Source organism: Oncorhynchus mykiss, chromosome 7, assembly GCF_057628025.1.
Source record: "Oncorhynchus mykiss isolate SJ-2025 chromosome 7, ASM5762802v1, whole genome shotgun sequence".
Lineage (NCBI taxonomy): Eukaryota > Metazoa > Chordata > Actinopteri > Salmoniformes > Salmonidae > Oncorhynchus > Oncorhynchus mykiss.
In genome coordinates, this window is record NC_143028.1 from 41,114,848 (window position 1) to 41,133,433 (window position 18,586).

General features: G+C 44.5%; 1 protein-coding gene across 13 annotated transcripts in view; it reads left to right on the forward strand.

Annotated features, from left to right (window-relative positions):
* The window catches only part of itpr1b (inositol 1,4,5-trisphosphate receptor, type 1b), a 139,569-nt gene that overhangs the window by 57,120 nt on the left and 63,863 nt on the right, over positions 1 to 18,586 (forward strand). For 5 of the 13 annotated variants that reach the window (XM_090240978.1, XM_090240980.1, XM_036983368.2 and 2 more), the window contains 16 exons: positions 69 to 123; positions 213 to 378; positions 598 to 762; positions 871 to 942; positions 1,084 to 1,221; positions 1,420 to 1,545; positions 1,659 to 1,859; positions 2,024 to 2,275; positions 2,474 to 2,599; positions 2,918 to 3,046; positions 4,454 to 4,574; positions 4,770 to 4,954; positions 8,704 to 8,852; positions 9,972 to 10,083; positions 10,829 to 10,864; positions 16,234 to 16,275. In XM_090240978.1, coding sequence (XP_090097104.1) covers positions 69 to 123; positions 213 to 378; positions 598 to 762; positions 871 to 942; positions 1,084 to 1,221; positions 1,420 to 1,545; positions 1,659 to 1,859; positions 2,024 to 2,275; positions 2,474 to 2,599; positions 2,918 to 3,046; positions 4,454 to 4,574; positions 4,770 to 4,954; positions 8,704 to 8,852; positions 9,972 to 10,083; positions 10,829 to 10,864; positions 16,234 to 16,275 — 2,075 coding nt within the window. The remainder of the gene's footprint in view (positions 1 to 68; positions 124 to 212; positions 379 to 597; positions 763 to 870; positions 943 to 1,083; positions 1,222 to 1,419; positions 1,546 to 1,658; positions 1,860 to 2,023; positions 2,276 to 2,473; positions 2,600 to 2,917; positions 3,047 to 4,453; positions 4,575 to 4,769; positions 4,955 to 8,703; positions 8,853 to 9,971; positions 10,084 to 10,828; positions 10,865 to 16,233; positions 16,276 to 18,586) is intronic. The other 8 variants (XM_090240983.1, XM_090240986.1, XM_090240985.1 and 5 more) reach the window with 3 other exon arrangements.

The window sequence follows — 18,586 nt, forward strand, 5'->3', positions numbered from 1 at the left end:
TTTCTAAAGTGAAGTATAGCCTTCAAACGGGTTTCACAAGAATGTAAATGCTTCATTTGTTTTGTTAGGGGCTCTAGATTTTGAGAACATAGAAGAGCAGGCAGAGGCAATCTTTGGAGGAAGGTAAACCCTCTCATTTTAAAGCAAAAGGACTGTTTTTAAGACTGGGATACTCAGTCCTCAGTGTCTGAGCCTGGTGTGTTGCTCTGCAGTGAGGAGAACACCCCTCTGGACCTGGATGACCATGGAGGGAGGACCTTCCTGAGGGTGCTACTGCACCTCACCATGCATGACTACCCTCCCCTGGTGTCTGGGGCCCTCCAGCTGCTCTTCAGACACTTCAGCCAGAGACAGGAAGTCCTCATGGCTTTCAAACAGGTAGGCCTCCGACCAAACCCACAGGTGCCACAGCCACAAGAACTCACAGGTCCACTGTATCAGTTTTCCGCACACTCATCAAGAATCGTATCTTTAGTTAGAAAGGCATCATATGAATGAGCATTAAAGTAATTTGATTACAAGGCAATTAAAGGCCTAGCTTGCTGTGGAGATTAAACTTAAGTCTAAACTGAGTTATAGCGCTTCCTCTTCCCTTAGGTCCAGCTCTTGGTGACCAGTCAAGATGTGGACAACTACAAACAGATCAAGTCCGACTTGGACCAGCTGCGCTCCATCGTGGAGAAGTCGGAGCTGTGGGTGTACAAGAGGCAGGGGGACGATGACGGAGGGGACGGACCCTCAGAGTCCGACCATAAAAAGAAGGTATTTGGTCAAAACTTCCCAACGATTATTGTACATCTCAATTCTTTTTTTTTGGAATGCTTCACATGAATATGAACAAGCTCTCATTCTAACTCTGTCCATGTGCAGGGGGATTCAGGCGGCTCTGACAAAAAGAAGGAGGAAAGCAACAGCAGTTACAACTACAGGGTTATGAAGGAGGTACCATCTTCTTCATTTTCTCTCATCTCTGAGTTGGTGGTGTAAGGAGTCAGTGCCTTCACTCTTTTAAGATGTTGTCAGTCATTAGAGATGTATGAGGCAGACAGTCTCTGAGCCCCTTCTCTCTTCCCCTGTGTTCAGATCCTGCTGCGGCTCAGTAAGCTGTGTGTCCAGGAGGGAGCATCGGGGAAGAAGAGTAAGAAGCAGCAACAGAGACTATTGAGGAACATGGGGGCCCACAGTGTGGTGCTGGAGCTACTGCAGATCCCCTATGAGAAGGTACTGGAGAATATGATGAGCCAGACCTATACTCTCAACACATCCTGACCAAAAAGGCATGAAGAAAACACTAGAGCATTTATGCCATAGAGTTGTACAGTACATAAGCTTGGTAAATTATTTCATTTGTGGAAGGTTTGAATGATAGCTGCAGCTCTTTGGATGTGTGTCTGCCTGTACTTATGATGAACACTCCAGGGCGAGGACGTCCGTATGCAGGAGATCATGAAGCAGGCTCATGAGTTCCTCCAGAACTTCTGTGCAGGGAACCAGCAGAACCAGATCCTGCTGCATAAGCACATCAACCTATTCCTCAACCCAGGGGTGAGTGGACTTTCCTGGGGAAAGGGTTAGGGCTGGGAGGAACCAGTGATACTCCATCCTTCCCATACCAATAAGTCCACTAGTTTGATGCTTCTACTTCACATTCTCTTTAGATTCTGGAGGCAGTCACCATGCAGCACGTTTTCATGAATAACTTCCAGCTGTGCAGTGAGATCAACGAGCGCGTGGTGCAGCACTTTATCCACTGCACCGAGACGCATGGCCGCCATGTCCAGTACCTCAAATTCCTTCAAACCATTGTCAAAGCCGAAAACAAGTTCATCAAGAAGTGTCAGGACACCGTCATGGCTGAGGTGGGACACCATAATTACAGTGCACACATGATTCTAATGCAAATGTAACACATTATGCATTTTAGCAATATAAACCTGTAATACTACCCAAACAGAAATTTGTTCAAATCTATATCATGTGTCAGCAGCATCTGATAACTACAGTCTGTCTTCCTCCTGCTCAGCTGGTGAACTCGGGCGAGGACGTCCTGGTGTTCTACAATGACCGTGCGTCCTTCCAGACCCTGGTCACGATGATGCGGTCGGAGCGGGATCGTATGGATGAGAACAGCGCTCTGAGGTACCACATCCACCTGGTAGAGCTGCTGGCTGTCTGCACCGAGGGAAAAAACGTCTACACTGAGATTAAGTGTAACTCTCTGCTGCCTTTGGATGACATAGTGAGGGTGGTCACCCATGAGGACTGCATCCCTGAGGTGAGTGATTGACCGAAGAGCTAAAAGGCATGCATTGGTAGTCTACTGAAAAAGTAAAGAGCCTGGTGTACATGTTGTATTCATGTGACTCATTTGAACATTTGCTTCTTGCAGCAAGTTAAATGACCATTCTGGGCTCTTGGGATAATTATGTACTTAGGCACCTATGAAGTTGTTCATTCTTAACTTTTTCTCCAGGTGAAGATAGCCTACATCAACTTCCTGAACCACTGCTACGTGGACACAGAGGTGGAGATGAAGGAGATCTACACCAGCAACCACATGTGGAAGCTCTTTGAGAACTTCCTGGTGGACATATGCAGGGTAAACAAACACACATCACCTCTCTTCCATATCTGATGGCTAGTCAACAGGCATGCTGGTGACATGTTACTGAGACCTGGTTGATAGTCTGCTGAGCATTCTACAGGGAGACTCTCAAAAATAAAGTTAGCCTTATATGTTCTCCTGGGAGTGTTCTGCTGAGAGGCACTGTGAGATCACAGCGTGGAGTAACAATATTCTATCCTCCTTCCTGTGAGGATCCAGGAAATGTGATCCAGTGAATGCTCACCCATTACCCACGTCTGTCTGGTGAGTGAGTCAGGTTGACCTTGGTTGTCCGTTGTCTGCTGTCTGTAGGTGTGCAACAACACCAGTGACAGGAAGCATGCAGACACGGTTCTGGAGGGTTACGTGACAGAGACCGTCATGAGCATCGTCACCACCTTCTTCAGCTCGCCCTTCTCTGACCAGAGCACCAGTCTGCAGGTATCCATGACCACCGTAACATATAACACTAAATAAAAGCAGTTGAATGGTGGATATTCTACGCTGTTGGGAGAAATCTGGTCATCAATCATTTTCTGTTAACTTCCTCATCTGTGTGTAAGAAACATTATCCCCAAAGGCTCTACACTGACAGTTAACATGTAATATATGACATTTTGCTTCAAATAGCTGGCACGTCAGGTGTATGTAAGTATGAGTAAAAGTCCCATTGTAATTGGTTTTCCATCCCCTGGGTGTGTTCCTTACCAGCAGTCATAGAGCAGCCAGACGTTTCCTCAATGACTGGTCTTCACAGAACTGAGTCAGCAGCACCTTCCAAGAATTCTCTACAGATGGCGTGTGCAAATGCTTTAGAATCCTCCCCTCAGTTCCTTCACAGATCTTTAGGCTTGTTTTCACAAGATAACTGGGATGTGTTTGCTGGGATATAATTGCAAATGTCACATAACGAATGGTAAATCACTCTGTGGCCTACTATAAATGGTTGGGATGTATGACATGTGTAGGAGAAGATTTGTCCACTTCACTCTAAGGGTTTTGCAATCCCTCCTGGAGTTGTCTAGTAATACCAATTCCTGTAAGGAACTATGTTTTTTTTTAGATTGTATTAGGTTTAGTTTCTCTTATAGTCATTTCCACATCCTTTCCAACCCATTTCCTCCACCATCCCACATCCCATTAGACTCAATACACCAGTTGATGTGAACCGCCATAATGATATCCATTCCCTTCTCTCCCATGACAGGCAAGCATTCTGGGAAAGATAACTGAGGTATACAGTATATTGTACCGTAGGTTTGTGTGCAGCTGGTTCACAGGGTGTTGTTTGGTCCTGGTGGTAGCGGTGATACTGTATGTATTAGACATTGGTCTAGTAGTAGTTGGGACCTGAGCTGATCCTGGTGATAACCAACAGACATACTAGAAGTGTTAGACCCTCTTACATACTGTGTGTTATAGCACCTTTACAGTACATACTGTTCAAGGTTTGAGAATTGTACGGGCAAACAGGAGAAAACGCTTTGAAACGTAAATAAACGTTCAGGTAATGCTTTCTCGGTTTCAAAGGTTTTCTCTGATTTCTTCCTGCTGAACATGACTCAATTTGTGTCTGATGGCACCCTCACGTTGGGGAAACTGGGTTCTAGATATATGGTCTGTGATAAACCACAAAAGCCTTTGTTGATCACTGCTGGGGATTTTAGCTTTGTTTAATGTGCAGCTTCTGACTTGTCTTTTGATGTCTTTTCTCCTCTCATATCTACTGTCTTTACTTCCTGTCTGTCTGTCTGTCTGTTTGTCTGTCTGTCTGTCTGTCTGTCTGTCTGTCTGTCTGTCTGTCTGTCTGTGTCTCTCTCTCTCTCTCTCTCTCGCGCTTTCTCTTAGACTCGTCAGCCGGTGTTTGTACAGCTCCTGCAGGGGGTGTTCAGGGTATACCACTGCAACTGGCTCAACCCCACTCAGAAGGCCTCCGTTGAGGCCTGTATCAAGGTGCTCTCTGACGTGGGTAAGATACCTGCAATTGGCCTCCACCTGTTACCCAAACACAATCTTGATGAAGTCAAAGAAGTACATCTCTTAATAGTCAAGCCAATGAGCTCATTTTATCTGTCATCTAGAAGAAAAAAATACATATTTTAAAAAGTAAAAAAAAAACGAACATCCCTCTTAACTTTGCGTCCTACTGTTTCATTTCACACAGCCAAGAGCAGAGCCATCGCGATCCCAGTGGACCTGGACAGCCAGGTGAACAACCTGTTTGTCAAGTCCAACAACGTGGTCACCAAGTCCATCTTGAGCTGGAGACTCTCCGCCAAGAACGCCCCCAGGAGGGACTCCAACGCCACTGCGTCCGTTAGCTACAGGAACATCATAGAAAGGCTGCAGGTGAGGATTCAGGAATACAGTGCCTTCAGAAAGTATTCACACCCCTTGACTTTTTCAACATTTTGTTATGTTACAGCCTCAATTTAAAATGGATTACATTTAGATTGTATGTCACTGGCCTACACACAATATTCCATAATGTCAAAGTGGAATTATGTTTTTAGAACATTTTACAAATGAATAAAAAATGTAAAGCTGAAATGTCTTGAGTCAATATGTATTCAAGCCCTTTGTAATGGCAAGCCTAGTTCAGTTCAGTCGGAAAAATTTGCTTAACTAGTCACACAATAATTTGCATGGAGTCACTCTGTGTGTGATAATAGTGTTTAACATGATGAATACCACCTCTCTTTACCCTACACATACAATTATCTGTACATTTCAAACACAGATTAAACCACAAAAAACAGAGAAGTTTTCCAATGCCTTGCAAAGAAGGGCACCTATTGGTAGATGGGTAAAAAACAAACAGACATTGAATATCCATTTGAGCAGGGTGAAGTCATTAATTACACTTTGGAAGGTGTATCAATACACCCAGTCACTACAAAGATACAAGTGTCCTTCATAACTGAGTTGCCGGATAGGAAGGAAACTGCTCACACCAATGGTGACTTTAAAACAGTTACAGAGTTTAATGGATGTGATAGGATAAAATTGAGGATGGATCAACAACAATTGTAGTTACTCCACAGTACTAACCTAAATGAGAGAGTGAAAAGAAGGAAGCCTGTACAGAATAAACATATTCCAAAACATGTATCCTGTTTGAAATAAGGCACTAAAGTAATACTGCAGAAAATGTGGCAAAGAAATTAACTTCATGTCCTAAATACAAAATGTTATGTTTGGGGCAAATCAAAAACAACACATCACAGCATACCGCACTTCATATTTTCAAGCATGGTGGTGGATGCATCATGTTATGGGTATGGTTGTCATCGGCAAGGAGTAGGGACCTTTTTTTGGGATAAAAATAAACGGGATAGAGCTAGACACATACAAAATCCTAGAAGAAAATCTGTTTCTGTCTGCTTTCCAGCAGACACTGGGAGAACAATCCCGCTATGCCCTCAGATGAACTATCAAACAAGCAAAGCGTCAATACAGGACTAAGATTGACTCCTACTACACCAGCTCTGTCACTCGTCAGATGTGGCAGGGCTTGCAAACTATTACGGACTACAAAGGGAAACTCAGCCGTGAGCTGCACAGTGACGTGAGCCTACCAGACGAGCTAAATGCCTTTTATGCTCACTTCAAGGCAACAAAAACTGAAGCATGCATGAGAGCACCAGCTGTTCCCGGACGACTGTGTGATCATGCTTTCCGTAGCCAATGTAAGCAAGACCTTTAAACAGGTGACCATTCAGACAGATTATCAGGGCATGTACTCAGAGCATGCACGGACCAACTGGCAAGTGTCTTCACTGACATTTTCAACGTCTCCCTTACCGAGTCTGTAATACCCACATGTTTATAGCACCATAGTCCCTGTGCCCAAGAATGCAAAGATAACCTGCCTAAATGACTAGCACTCACGTCGGTAGCCATGAAGTGCTTTGAAAGGCTGGTCATGGCTCACATCAACACCTTCATCCTGGAAACCCTAGACCCACACCAATTTGCATACTGCCCCAACAGATCTACAGATGCCGGAATCTCAATCGCACTCCACATGGCCCTTTTTCACCTGGACAAAAGGAACACCTACGGTATGTGAGAATGCTGTTCATTGACTACAGCTCAGTGTTCAACACCATAGTGCACACAAAGCTCATTAAGTAAGCTAAGGACCCTGGGACTAAACCTCTCCCTCTGCAACTGGATCCTGGACTTCCTGCAGGGCCGCCCCCAGGTGGTAAGGTTAGGCAACAACATATCTGCCACGCTGATCCTCAACACCCGGGCCCCTCAGGTGCATGCTTGGTCCCCTCCTGTACTCCCTGTTCACCCACGACTGCGTGGCCAGGCACAACTCCAACACCATCATTAAGTTTGCTGACGACACAACAGTGGTAGGCCTGATCACCGACAACGATGAGACCTGGCAGTGTGGTGCCAGGACAACAACCTCTCCGTCAGGGTGAGCAAGACAAATTAGATGATTGTGGACTACAGGAAATGGATGGCCGAACAGACCCCCATTCATATCGATGGAGCTGTAGTGGAACCTGTCGAGAGTTTCAAGTTCCTTGGTGTCCACATCACCAACATGGTCCAAACACAAGAGAGCACGACAACACATTTTCCCCCTCAGGAGACTGAAAAGATTTGGCATGGGTCCCCAGATCCTCAAAAATGTCTACAGCTGCACCATCGAGAGCATCCTAACCAGTTGCATCACCGCCTGGTATGGCAACTGCTTGGCATCCGACCGTAAGGTGCTACAGAGGGTAGTGCGTACGGCCCAGTACATCACTGGGGCCAAGCTTCCTGCCATCAAGGACCTAGATATTAGGCGGTGTCAGGAAGGTACGAAAAATTGTCAAAGACTCCAGTCACCCAGGTCATAGACTCATAGGTCATAGCACGGCAAGCGGTACCAGAGCGCCAAGTCTAGGTCCAAAAGGCTCCTTAACAGCTTCTAATAAGCTATAATATTGCTGAACAATTAATCAAATGCCACCCATGGCTATTTACATTGACCCCCCCTCCTTTATTTTTACGCTACTGATACTCGTTGTTTATTATCTATGCATAGTCACTTTACCCCTACCTACATGTACAAACTACCTCAACTAATCTGTACCCCCACACATTGACTCGCTACCGGTACCCCCTGTATATAGCCTCGTTATTGGTGTGTCATTTTGTGCTACTTTTTATTGTGTTACTTTAGTTTATTTAGTAAATATTTTCTTAACTCTATTTCTTGAACTGCATTGTTGGTTAAAGGCTTGTAAGTAAGCATTTCACAGTAAGGAATACCTGTTGTATTCTGCCATGTGACAAATAAAATGTGATTTTATTTGAAATTCCCCTTTCACCAGGACAATAACCTAAAACACAAAGCCAAATATTCACTAGAGTTGCTTACCAAGACAACGTTGAATGTGGCCTAGTTTCAGTTTTGACTTAAATCGTCTTGTAAAACTATGGCAATAATTGAAAATGGCTGTGATGAATTGACCAGTTCCCAGAAACAGAATTAATGAAACTGCGTTAGTAAGGAATGACCTGTAATCCCCCAGAAAGCTAATCTAGTGTGTGTGTTGCAATTTCTTTGTACCCGTCACACTGTATACAGTAACTCTACCAGAACCCCTCCCGCCTTCCCTCCCACCTACGCAAGACAATGTCTACATCAACACACAGTGTGACGCAACTGTAACAGTTTTCTTATTTCCATGGAGTTTATCATGACTCTGACTCATGGGGATATAGAGCGGGGTGAGGGGAGTTGGATTGGGCTTGTCTGTTTTCGAGGTTTTTGGTAAACCGTGGTGTACTTCTGCTTTTATAAATTTTTTCCAGTGTGCAGTCTGAGACAATAAGGTCACAAAGTTCACCATGGTGTTTTTCAGTTTTGTCAGCTTCCCTGTATCTTGTTTGGTCACGACTTCAAATGTAGGGGCTGGAATCCAGGCCCCAATCTCATACAGTTCGGTTGGGCCTCATCTAGACCTACCACTGGTGTAACACTCAGTGTGCCAATGCCCTGAGTGTGCCTGTGCCCTGTCTGTGTCCTATTTCTGTTCTGTTACCTCTCTAACCATGCCTGTCTTCTACATTGCTCTGTGTTTAAGGACATAGTGTCGGCTCTAGAGGACCGTCTGCGTCCTTTGGTCCAGGCTGAGCTATCTGTCCTGGTGGATGTGTTGCATCGCCCAGAGCTACTCTTTCCTGAGAACACAGATGCCCGCAGGAAGTGTGAAAGCGGTGGCTTCATTTCCAAGTAAGACTCATGTACCCACTAACCACTGCAAGCCACCCACCTCCTTGACATGCTGACTAACAATGGACATGCCTCTTGCCATGTCCAGTGATAAACCACAGTCTGCAATCTTCTTAGAAATTGCGACATTGTTTTCCACAGCAGTTGTAAACCAACTAAGCCACTAGAAATTGATCTAGCTGTGGTTTAACTGGGAAGTCTGTCTCAGTGTTGAGGAATGCGTTGTGCTCTTTCATACTGTACCTGCTGTACTGTAACTAGAGTTGGGACACTTATCATGTACAAGTGTACAGTAACTGAATCCGTCATTGATCAGGGCGTGCTGCTCCAAACATGCTACTGTAGTGACCCAGGGCTTTGTTTTCACGTGTCCTGCCCTGAACCTACTGGAGCTCTGTCTCCCTCACACAGGGCTCCCTCCCTCCCTGCCTTACACAGGCCAGGCCATTCCTGTGTCTCTTGTGTTTGATAAGGGCTGAGATTGGATTACTGGGCATGAGGGCGGGCGTCTGGGCTTTTTGAACAGGTGCCGGCTCAGGGGTTAGCCTACTGTAAAGGGCTGCAGGCAGGGGGGATTAATGTGTGGAGTAGCACGTGAGATACCACATGTTCACACTGATTCAGAACAATGACTTACATTTCAAAGGTAATGCAGTACAGTACTAACCGTAATATGTACAGTAGAATACAATGGGACCTTTAGGAAAGCTTGTATGCCGGGAAGAAATTGGGTCTAATGATTTTCATTGAAGTGTTCATACACATGATTGATCATTTGGACTGAAACACTCCTATCAATGAATACAAGTCACACAGCACCTGATCTGATTGACAGCACCTCTAAGACCCACGTGAGGTCAATCTTTACCCCTAGCATTTATGACCAATAATGAATTAAGCCAATCAATTACGATATGTCAAGCAAACATAATATTATCTCTTAATTACTCAAGCTTAACAGTAAATACTATAGGGGTGACTCTCTGAAATCAGGGTTTGTTATCACTGAAGTGTTTTTTTGGGGGAGGGGAGTGCAGTTCTGTACAGTGCAGTATGTGTGATACACCTCTCCTCCTGTCCCTGTCTCTGTCCCTGTCCCTGTCCCTGTCTTCTGCCCAGGCTGATCAAACACACCAAGCAGCTACTGGAGGAGAACGAGGAGCGGCTGTGTATCAAGGTGCTGCAGACTCTGAGGGAGATGATGACCAAAGACCGTGGATATGGGGAGAAGGTAAATGGCCGTCTTCACCACCATCTCACAATACTTTCCTTGTTCTCTCTACACTGGGTTTTATCATGAGCGGAAACTGAGTGCTTTCTAAGAGGCCTGGTATTCTGTAGCTCTTTACAGAGGTCAGTGCAAAGGTCAGAGGTTAACAGCAAAGCTGGAGGTTAAGTTTTCCTCTGCTGCCCTCTGCCTTCCCCCCAGATGATACTGGTAGTACATTATGTCTGTGTTGGTTGGGATGAGTCTTTTGGTTTGGTTTAAAACCTACAGTAGCAGCTGCCTTTCTGCAGGAATAAGATGCCAAGGGTGTGTATATATGGTATCCTCAGTGCTTTTCCTATTGGCACAGTCAGACTCACACATAAACCACAATGGATTAGTGTCCATCTGAAAATGACTTCTATGTTTGGTGGTTGGGGACAGTTCCAGTATACTTTAACAGCACCAGCATGCTGTAATTGAACTTTAACTCTAATACACCATTAACACTAATACAGCATTTACTGTATGGGCTGTAAATGACTCTCTGTACTAATCTCTGATTAATGACCTTGGTTCACTCTGCTTTCTGTTCTGTTGAGCGAGGGCAATCCATTGCTTTGAAATGCAGTAACCTGTGTGTTTTTACTAACTGACTGACTGACTGACATGGTGTGGGGTTTCTTACCTACTGTTTGTCTGTTTTCAGCTGCCACCCCTCCTCCTAACCCAGCTCTACTAACTCTGCCTGTATACTCTTCTCTTCCAGCACATTGCCTTTGATGATGAGATGGATGTGGCTGAGGTTGATCATTTTCCTTCTTTCGTTAGGTTTCTGTCTCGTACTAGTCGTGTGGTGTAGATAGATGTGCCTGTGCTGGTGGTTTTTCTGTCTTGTTATGTGCTGCTGACTTCAGAGTAGCTGCTTGTTTCCGTGTGTGTTACCGTGCCACTAGCATGCTAAGCACTTTTTGGTGTTGCCAACTTGCTATACTCCAATGTGTCTGTATTGTAGTCAGACCTGGGTTCAAAATACTCCGACTCAAATTCACTCCCACGCATTTAACCCAGGTATCGGAAAATAGTATTTCAAACAAGTATTCGAAAATACTGTCAAATACAATTTGGCAGACTATTTGGTTTTTACATTTAGCCATTCAAATACTCCAATAAAAGTGTTTGTTTTGGGCTGTGTGTTTGAAAATACTCAAATACACCCAAAAAGTATTTTAAATGCCAGATGGTTTGTTCCAAGAAAAAAGTGCCTTCAATATTTCAAGTAGAAATTGCGCACCAATATTACAATTTAAAAGCCTTTTATATTAAATGACGTGCCCTTTTAATATAGACCACATGGAGATTTCAATAAATCTGATAGTTAATATGAATAAAGATTTTCTAAAGTGCCAAAATTCATGTCCCTCTGCACACCCTCTGTGACTTCTAGGACTTTAACCCACTTAACCCCAAAATGTCTCCAAGTTTTCACCATCATTGTAAAGCCCTAGTTATTTTGTTGCTTGAACTTAACTTGCTTTAGCTTCAGGTGTTGAAGATGATTATTTATTTCATGTGATTAGTTATTCATTTCATCTCATTTTAAGGTCAACCCTGTCACATGAACTGAACTCTCCTTTTAATATGATGAAAACTCTTCTTTTTTTGTACTTTTTTAAAAATTTTTACAAAAGAAACACAACATCTAACAATCACATCATAGTGTAGAAGCAGGTGAGCAGCTGGTTCTACTATTTTGGGCAATTTTCTGGTGTTTTGAGGTGGAAAAGTGAGTGGGGTCGAGCAGAACACATCAACCAGTAGACAAGCTACAAATGTTTTAACAATAATTTTTTTCTGTACAGTTTGCGTTCAACTGCCTTTCCCTGTTGTACGCAACACGCTTCCATTCACCCTGACACAAGGGGATTTATGGATGATTTATGATGAAATTATCAACCCTGTTACTGTCAACCCAGTTACGGTCAACCCTGTTACTTTATTTGGCACTTATTATAGTAGTATTTTTATTTAACCTCTTGAGATGGAAAACACTTTTTTTATATTAAGGTTAACATATACACATTAGGATATGTAAAAATGAGGTGAAATCACATATATATATATATATATATATATATATATATATATTTTTTTTTTTTTTTACCAAGTTACACTACTCAAAAGGCATCCAATTGGTGGAACGGCCCAGATACAGAAGTCCATATATTTGAACGCAGGTCTGATTGTAGTCGTCTGCTTGAAGTTGAATTATGGTCGTTGTGTACATAGATCCACAGGTCTCTATACATTTTTTTTCAGACTGGAATTGCATGTTAGGAATCTGGTATTTTTGGAAACAGTGCACACAGACCATAATGGCAGACCCTGAGGGGGGGGGGGGGGGTTGATCATACCCAGACTCTCTTTGGATGGTGGTCAGAGGGACAGGGTGGTTCCCCCTAAATTCCTCACCACCATTACCACAGCAGGTGTGTGAGTATTTATACACGTGAAGCTATCCCTTAAATGCAGTGGCGGAAACCAGAGCATACCAACATCCATAGAGGGTAAGGGGGTTGGTGTGTGCAGGTGTGCTTGCTACTGTATATGCACATTCAGGTCTGTGTTTCTGTGTCTGTGTCTGCCTTAAAGACAGTGGAGATATCCTTTTTTCATTTTTTTAACCTTTCATCTGGTACTGTATCTGTCTGTTTAGGGACTTTCAGAGAGGCTGGGACCAGTGCCATATGGGAGGGTCTAACTTCTTACTTAGAAGTGTTTATAGTTCCTGGATGTTACGCAACAGTTAATATTACCCTTGTCAATGGCAAAGCACCAGACTACAGTACACCCCATTCCAAAGCATACATTGAGAGGGTATGGCATATAAGAGCACAGCTTTCAACCATAGATTGTATTGTTTGTTTGTTTTTTACCTTTGGAAGATATCATTTAGTATAAGTTGCAGTATTACTGTAGTTTAACTTTTTGGTCACAACAACATTTTCTACTCACAACTTCAAGCACTTAATTTATTGTACTGTAAATGAGCACAAGATTGGAATGAGTTACTTTAGGGTGTGAATCTTCATTTCTGAAAAAAGGAAAGAAAACAAGAGAGGGAGAGATAAGAAGGAAAGGTAAACATAGATATCAGACTGAGTGGCTGTTGGAGAGCCTACACTCTAAGCTGCATGTCTGCCAGGAGACACACACACACACACACACACACACACACACACACACACACACACACACACACACACACATACACACACACACACACACACACACACACACACACACACACACACACACACACACACACACACACACACACACACACACACACACACACACACACACACACCCCACCCACACATCCAGCACGTGCATGGACTTAGGAGGGTCCTACTGTGGGATGCAGTGTCCCATACCCCAGGCTGATCCAAAGCCCACACTTCCCCTCTGCAGCAGAAACAGCAGCAGCAGCACTGAGCTGTCTGTCAGTTAGCTGTTCCGTAAGCCCTGTGTTAAGCTTGCTGCGCTGCTCGGTATGCCAGCGCCTCTGTGGCTTCCCACTGCTACAGGAGAGCACTGCCATGCAGTACAGTACTCTCCTTATTAATCTGAGAAGCACAGGGTACTGTAGTACCCTGAGTCGGTGTGCGTGTTTGTGTCGAGGGTGGGTGGGATAATGTAATGGGGTCAGCAGAAAGCAGAGATAATATGGCTTTAGGTTGGCGATATGTTGTGTGCTGACCTGGGGGGGGGGGGTTACGCAATAGAGATGATTTCTATGCAGGAGAGGGCACGACGGTCTGTTTGTCTCCGCATGTGTCTCTCTTGCTCCCTCGCATCGCTGTGTGTCCCCGTGCCAGTGGATCTCTATCGTCTCATTATCCCTGGCAAACTCTCTGTCTCCCTCTCTCTCTATTTATATCTCTCTACCAATCTTTTTCCTCCCTCTTAGTCTCTCCCTGTTCGCTCCTCTCATGGCCGTTCTACATCCCACAGTGCTGGTGTCCTCTGCCTCAGCGTTTCCCTGCTTGTCCTCAGCTATACTCAGAGCTGCTGCAATGTGTGTGAGGTGATTTGAGGGAACCTTGGTTGTTTCTCTGATCCTCTCCAACAGGGAAAACTATAGGCACTTTTGCTGGCCATAAAGCTCTGTCCCAGGTTCCCTGCAGCCTGCCTTCGTCCTGCACGATACTTGGGCTCCCGCCAGCTCTCAGGCAGCGGTTATGTAAGAGCTAGCATATCCCCCCCCCCCCCCCCTGAAATTCACTCTCCACTGATGTGACCTTCAGAAGTAATTGGCAATAAAAGTGTGGCGGAGCTGTTTACTGAGAGACTGGCAGCGCCTCGTGTTGGGCGGCGCTGGGGCGGGCAAGGGAGTGTTAACTGTTTCAGGCCCGCCACTGATGTAATGGTGTCAGACAAGAACAAAATAAATAATCTCTCTGTCCTCCACCCTTATCCCCCTTTATATCCTATGATTGTCTTCCTGTTTGTCTCTCTTTCTTGTTGCCTGTATGTCTCCCTCCCTCCCCCTGCCTATTTATTCTTTGACCTGTAATCTTCCATGCTAGGGGATAGGAGGGTGGGGGGGGGGGGGGGGGGTGCTGGGGTGCCTATGACAGTCACTGTCACTAGGAGAGAGGCCCGGCAGATTATATAATAAGGAGAAGGAAGGGGTGGTATGATTCTGACTACAGATCCATGTGACACACCCTGAAAACAAGTGCAGAGACAAGTGGAAACTCCATGGGGGAGTCGTCTCATCTTTCCACTGCTGAAATGTGATTGTAACTTCCATTAAGATGACCTTATGTTTGGCCCTGTATCGCAGTGGAGCAGTGATTCAGCCCACTATACCACAATATAGTTTACGTCATACAGTCTGAGAAAACGTACAAGTGGGACCAATGTTGGCGGTCATGGGTCTAGCTGTGTCCAGGGCTGATGCCAGCAGTTCCATGGGAAAAGCATGGGCGACCCCCAGCGTTCAGATCGCTGGGACTCACGGAAGACAAATCAGGGCAGATAAGGCCCATAATGATTGTCATGCTCCACCACTGAAAATGTTGACGGATCGGAAACCCATTGAAAAGTAGCTTTATGATGTTGTGCTTTAATTGAATTCGACAAGTGAATCAGGGTTAAAACCTTTTGAGCCTTGTTTGCATGCATCATCCTTTTTCCTGTGCAAATGGATGTTTTACGTAAACAGGGGCCTGATAAGGGGAGATTCTTGTCTAGTCTCACAATTACTCAGAGTCAGCATGACTGCGTTACTGAGGCACTGTGGTCTGTCTGTGTATCTGTCTCTGCCTTTTCACTTTGCACCATTTAAATGTATCACATCCGTCAGTCTGTCTCTCTCTTCCTAAAAGTCCTTTTTAACATTGGTGTTCAAGCAAGCGTTTCATTTCAGCAGTCAGCCCACAGAAAATCAAATGTCTCTCTTTTCTCTTGGGGTACTTTGTCAAACATTGAGTATGAACAACATCAACAAGTCAGCATTAGCTAATGTGTTAGGTTTTTAAATGTATTCGTACATGTTTTGTTTCCATTTGCCTGTATTATTATGCACTGTTTCACTAATAGGCCTACTTGTAGCGCCATCATTCCACTAAAAGCCATATCTGCAAGTCTGGTTTGTCCCTTAAAGCCCTTGGCCTTCCTTTTAGGACCTGCAATTTCTAATCTGCTCGCATTAACTAAACAGTCCATTCATTGTCCTACGTCAAGGTGTTCATTTTGCTATGCAAGCAACTGGGAGAAAGCAGGGGCAACCCCATGCAGGCATATGAACACAGGGAGAGTATAATAGTGATGTTTAATTATATAACACAGACACGTGCTCTAATAACAGTAGAGACTTAGCATAGAAACGTCAGATAAGGGCGTGTTTGTTGTGCCCTTCGTCGTGGCTGGCTTTGAGTCATGCGCTTTTAATGCTGTCGGGCACATGATGGGCCAACTGATCAACTGTAACCAGCCAGACATACAAGGAGGTCCTTGGTGAAGCGGGCATGGCCTTGCATTGATCTGTTTGCACTGTGAGGCAAGTGACCTGAGAGCTGCCTGAGGTTAATTTGCCCACGGACTGTGGTCTAACCCAGACCTTGACTAACCCAGACCATTTGTCTTATCTGTCTATCTATTCAGCTGGCCCCTCTGCTGGCTGAACCTGAAGTCCCTGCTGCAGATGTGAGTTCAACACCCATATTGCCTGGGCCTCAGCACAGCCTGGGCCTTAGCACTCTAATATGGGTGATTGTAGAATATAGATAATCTGAGTCATCCATCCTCCCCACTCATCAAGATGGAAACAGTCAAATCCTTTCCCTTTTCAGTGCCCACTCACCAAAACACACAGATGCAAATGTTTCCCCTTGTGGATTTTTAATTATGCTCTGAACCGACCCATGTACAGTGAGGGAAAAAAGTATTTGATCCCTGCTGATTTTGTACGTTTGCCTACTGACAAAGAAATGATCAGTCTATCATTTTAATGGTAGGTTTATTTGAACAGTGAGAGACAGAATAACAACAAAAAAATCCAGAAAAACGCATGTCAAAAATGTTATAAATTTATTTGCATTTTAATGAGGGAAATAAGTATTTGACCCCTCTGCAAAACAGGACTTAGTACAGATGTTTCTTGTAGTTGGCCACCAGGTTTGCACACATCTCAGGAGGGATTTTGTCCCACTCCTCTTTGCAGATCTTCTCCAAGTTATTAAGGTTTCGAGGCTGACGAACCTTCAGCACCCTCCACAGATTTTCTATGTGATTAAGGTCTGGAGACTGGCTAGGCCACTCCAGGACCTTAATGTGCTTCTTCTTGAGCCACTCCTTTGTTGCCTTGGCCGTGTATTTGGGGTCATTGTCATGCTGGAATATCCATCCACGACCCATTTTCAATGCCCTGGCTGAGGGAAGGAGGTTCTCACCCAAGATTTGACGGTACATGGCCCCGTCCATCATCCCTTTGATGCAGTGAAGTTGTCCTGTCCCCTTAGCAGAAAAACACCCCCAAAGCATAATGTTTCCACCTCCATGTTTGATGGTGGGGATGGTGTTCTTGGGGTCATAGGCAGCATTCCTCCTCCACCAAACACGGCGAGTTGAGTTGATGCTAAAGAGCTCCATTTTGGTCTCATCTGACCACAACACTTTCACCCAGTAGCACTCTGAATCATTCATATGTTCATTGGCAAACTTCAGACGGGCATGTATATGTGCTTTCTTGAGCAGGGGGACCTTGCGGGCGCTGCAGCATTTCAGTCCTTCACGGCGTAGTGTGTTACCAATTGTTTTCTTGGTGACTATGGTCCCAGCTGCCTTGAGATCATTGACAAGATCCTCCCGTGTGGTTCTGGGCTGATTCCTCACCGTTCTCATGATCATTGCAACCCCACGAAGTGAGATATTGCATGGAGCCCCAGGCTGAGGGAGATTGACAGTTATTTTGTGTTTCTTCCATTTGAGAATAATCGCACCAACTGTTGTCACCTTCTCACCAAGCTGCTTGGCGATGGTCTTTTAGCCCATTTCAGCCTTGTGTAGGTCTACAATCTTGTCCCTGACATCCTTGGAGAGCTCTTTGGACTTGGCCATGGTGGAGAGTTTGGAATCTGATTGATGGATTGCTTCTGTGGACAGGTGTCTTTTATACAGGTAACAAACTGAGATTAGGAGCACTCTCTTTAAGAGTGTGCTCCTAATCTCAGCTCGTTACCTGTATAAAAGACACCTGGGAGACAGAAATCTTTCAGATTGAGAGGGGGTCAAATACTTATTTCCCTCATTAAAATGCAAATCAATTTATAACATTTTTGACATGCGTTTTTCTGGATTTTGTTGTTGTTATTCTGTCTCTCACTGTTCAAATAAACCTACCATTAAAATGATAGACTGATCATATCTTTGTCAGTGGACAAACGTACAAAGTCAGCAGGGGATCAAATACTTTTTTCCCTCACTGTATGTCCCGTTTCCCTCCCTCCATTCATCCCTCCATCCCTCTGTAGGTTTTTGAGTGAAGAACAGTTTCCTTACCTTCTTTCTGCCGGATTTTGGAGCAGCGTGCTGGGTGTTTTTCCATGGCAGATGGGAACATGGGTTTACACTGTGTCAGTACCACTGCACTGACTCCGTTATGACTCCGTTATGTCATCTGGAAAGGGATGGGTTTTTTCTCATGGTTTGAGTTGCGTTTCTGCCCCTTGCAGCCTGTTGCTCCCTTGTGTATTTAACATGGTTTCATTTGTGCTGCAACTGCAAAGTAACAATGGAGTCACTCTGAGCCATCTAGTTTGTTGGTTGAAATAACCCAATATCAAAGGTTTGAACAGCAAAGTTTCCGCCTTGTTTTAGCGTTGTGAACGGAAAACAGTTTAAATTGATTATGAGATGTGAAGTTAATGGGATGGTTGTAAATAAATGTTATTTTATTTCTAACAGCAAGCCACCTTGTTATTCAATTTTCTTCTCTAACCGGTGCTTAAGACTATTT